The sequence below is a fragment of the Rhagoletis pomonella genome, unplaced genomic scaffold, assembly GCF_013731165.1.
Source record: "Rhagoletis pomonella isolate Grant_MI unplaced genomic scaffold, Rhpom_1.0 Rhpom_scaffold_13421, whole genome shotgun sequence".
NCBI lineage: Eukaryota > Metazoa > Arthropoda > Insecta > Diptera > Tephritidae > Rhagoletis > Rhagoletis pomonella.
The window spans coordinates 635-4,269 of record NW_023471945.1 but is presented as its reverse complement, the minus strand read 5'-3'; the positions used below and the strand labels follow the sequence as shown (position 1 = coordinate 4,269).

The following is a 3,635-nucleotide window of genomic DNA, read 5'->3' as shown; positions in this document are numbered from 1 at the left end:
GTATTTCTCTGAGTGGTCAGGATTTCTTCACCGGCGCTGTGATATTTCCAGGATATTATTCAGCGTATGCAGCGCAATGTACATGTAGAACATCAATATGGGTACCAAATGAAAGGTAAAATTCTGTAGAATTGAAAAAGATCTAAAATTTCGTCCTTCTAACTTTATTAGTTTAGGATAAAAAATAGTAATTAAAAAGGGGCAATCCCAAAAACTATTCGCCCTTGTGAGACAAAATTTATTTTTGTTTTTAATATGTAGAGTTTTTTCTTTCATTCGGTATTCACATTATTATTGTGCGTTGCACTGAATTTTTAAAATCACACATCAAGGCGAATTCATATAAGGTGGTGGGATTGGACCAAAAACAAAAAATTACATATATTTTGTTTTTGCTTAATTTTACTCACTCTGTCGATATATAAGTCATTGACATTTGTGTGCGAAGGCAAATTAGTTCAACTGTTCTAGTAACTCCACCAAGGCGAATTCATATAAGTTCGTAGCAGAAGTACAAAAACATAAAATTACATTAACATATTTCACGCACAGTAACAGTATGAATTACAACAACCATATCATTTTGACTTTCAGCAAAACAGCGGCAAAAATCCACTTATTCCGTTAAGACCACCTTTTATGAATTCGCATTGAATCATATCTTTAAAAGCTTCAAAGAAATTAAAAAAAAAAAAATTTGTAATAACGTCAGAGAGACAAACATAAAGCGCTGGTTTATTATACACATTTGGTCCGTAGTTTCGGGAGTATGTATATTGATCTTTTTTTGTGTGCTTTGAAATTTTTTGATTTTTTCTCGCACAGTGTCTTGTACATATGTAACTATAGTACTTAGTTATTAATTCTTTTAATTAACTGAGTGAATCAGATTGTAGTTTATAATTTATAATTTACCTGGCAAACTGGTACCGAGCGCTACAAAGCATATAGCTGTGACCGAATCGAGTACACCCAACGTACAACCGAAATGCGATGCGACATCGCCGAGCACAGCTGTGCATATCGCTATCAGAATTATTGAAACAAAGAAACACGGATATCCATCATGCAGCTCTGAAATTATAAGATAGTTACTCAGCTCGATAAGCAACGATAAGAAAATAGTTAGCATATCGATGCATTATGTAAAACAGTCTTGACTCAATTAAAAAACAAGTTTTCTCGTGCCGGGAGTGCAACTACAAATTAATGGCGCTTACCACAATTATATGCCACCCGCATATTGGCAAATTTTGATTATTAATTTTTTTATTAATTAATTTTAATTATTTTTGTAAAAAATATACTTCATTCTTTCACAAAAACTGTATAAATCCAAATTTACAAGTTTGCGAAATATAAAAAAAAAAATCAACAAACTTTCTTAAAAATGTCTAGGTTTTTAAAAAGATTTTGAGTATGCTCTTTTATAGCCTATTCAAGTCTAGTATAAGAAAGTGGAAGTTTGAATTAGCTAAGACTTACCATTTATTTTTTTAAATTCTGTTTAAGGTATTGCTCATTTTATCTATGTATATAAAAAAATCGTGGTATATGTTCGTATAATTATGATAAGCGCTATATATATTTTAAAAGCTGCAAAGTGAGGATTGACGCAGAAAGCCGTAAGACGCCCTACTTTCGACGATAGCCCCTGCGAACTTATTTAAGACTATGGTTTGAGAACAGAAGATCAGGAAGGACCTTGCAATGCCCCCTAGAACTGTAACGCGAAAGAGCGCAAGTTTCATGTCGAATTTGCGGTGGGAGGGAGATTCCGACGTCAAATACTTTGTGGGCGTATGAAAGGAAGGGGTCTTTGATCCTATCATCGGAAAATTTATTCTCTATGACAAAAAGTGCGACAATGGACTGAGGCTAACGACATCACAGTGGCCCAAAATATCGTTGCCTGCAGCACAAGGTTGGAGCATAAAGGGATTCATCAGTCTTAATAGCTATCAACAGATCGAAAAAATGTATCATGTTGTCTTAGACAAACGATGTGTTTCCAGTTTGCCTATGTCTAGGGTGACCAGATGAGTCGAAAGAAAAATCATCAGAGTGTGGTCACCCTACCTATGTCCCATTTACGTTGTTCCAGTAGCATACCAGGCCAGCGCTGGATCTTTACTGGCGTAATTTAAACAAGCACTGCCATTAATGAAATCCCCTAAAGAAGTTTAATCCAATAACTGAATGGTTAGAGTACTTTTCAAACCAGTGATCACTTGCCAGTACAGCGGTAAACGTGTACATAGGTGGCTAATTACGTACAAACGATCCCAGGATATGAAATTGACTTGGATCACTATTTTGTTGCAGCCGAGATAAGCACGAGGACTTGGACAAACAGCAACTGTCATCTAGAAGAGAGCGAAGAAGAAGATAATCGAAATTGTTCGACCAAGCAACATAGGATGTACACACATACAAAATAGACAAAATATCCCCCGCAATAAGTGCATCAGAATGGCGCAAAAACACGCTCATTGATTCCTAAACAACAACTAGGAAGCACTGCAACTAACCAACTAACCAAATCCATATAATATGCTAGCTTTCGTTCTCGACTTACTTGCTGGCGGAATTACCGCAAAACAAATTTTCCAGAATAATGAAATAAAATGCATGAAGTATTCGCCTCGGCTGGGCCCGACTTTCTCTTCGATATCTTCATCTTCATCAATCTCTACTTCGTCTTCGTCAGTATCCTCTTCACTATTAAAGTCGCCACTACCTATTGGTAAGAAGTAAGCTCGGCTGTGTATACAAAACTATACTAGAGATTGCACAATCATTAAAAAATTATTACCTGAAACGGTTAAAGCATCCACAAACTGCTCCTTCCACGAAGTGGTACCAATCAGCTTAGAAGCATTCGCTGCTTGAACTAACTTGTTCACCGTTTGCTGTTATCGAAAATTACTACTATTAAAAATATATATATTTTAAAACCCAATTTAATTAAATGCAAGCTTACTGTGAATTCCTCGTTTGCAATAATATGACATTCAATTTGTTTTATATCATCTGATAATTTCGGTTGTCCTGATACAAGAATTCTTACCCGATTAGTCCTTTCTTCGTCTCGTTTTAGTTTAACTTCGTTTACTCGAGAGTACAATGGATCCTCTGAGAGGGGAGAGAGAGAGAGAGAGTGACAGTTAAAACGAATTGTGATGTTAATTTTTTCGCTTTTTACGATCCCGGGATTTTCGGGATGTCGGTATCACAATCCCGGGATTTAGATATTCTTTATTTTTCAACAACTTCAATCGAAAAAATTGCTTCTATCTCTCTAAATGGGTTTGAAATCTACTTTTTTATTTAAAGTGGCGTTTTTATTTTTTCTCTCTGACGTCAGGATTTTTTTAAAGGACTTTGTAATTTCAAAGGTATGATTAATTCCAAAAATTATTTAAAATCTTCAATGTAATGTAGAATAAAAATATGGGTACAAAATGAAAGAGGAAATTTCGTTAGAATTAAAAAAAAAAATTGTTTGGATTCACAAGGACGAAAAGGTAAATTTTTAAACTGATTAAGTTAGAAGGACGAAATTCGAGGATTTTATCGAGTTTATATAAGTCGTTAACATATGTTTTTTTTCAAAACCAAATATTGCGAAATTT

General features: G+C 34.6%; 1 protein-coding gene across 1 annotated transcript; it reads right to left on the bottom strand.

Annotated features, from left to right (window-relative positions):
* Positions 1–915: 915 nt before the first annotated feature.
* On the bottom strand, positions 916–3,135 carry LOC118756973 (sodium/calcium exchanger 3-like; the record flags this gene model as incomplete). The annotated part of the gene is made up of 4 exons (XM_036491702.1): positions 916–1,026; positions 2,579–2,740; positions 2,816–2,912; positions 2,984–3,135. Coding segments are annotated over 4 exons (522 nt in total), but the record flags the coding sequence as incomplete, so codon positions are not given.
* Positions 3,136–3,635: the final 500 nt, after the last annotated feature.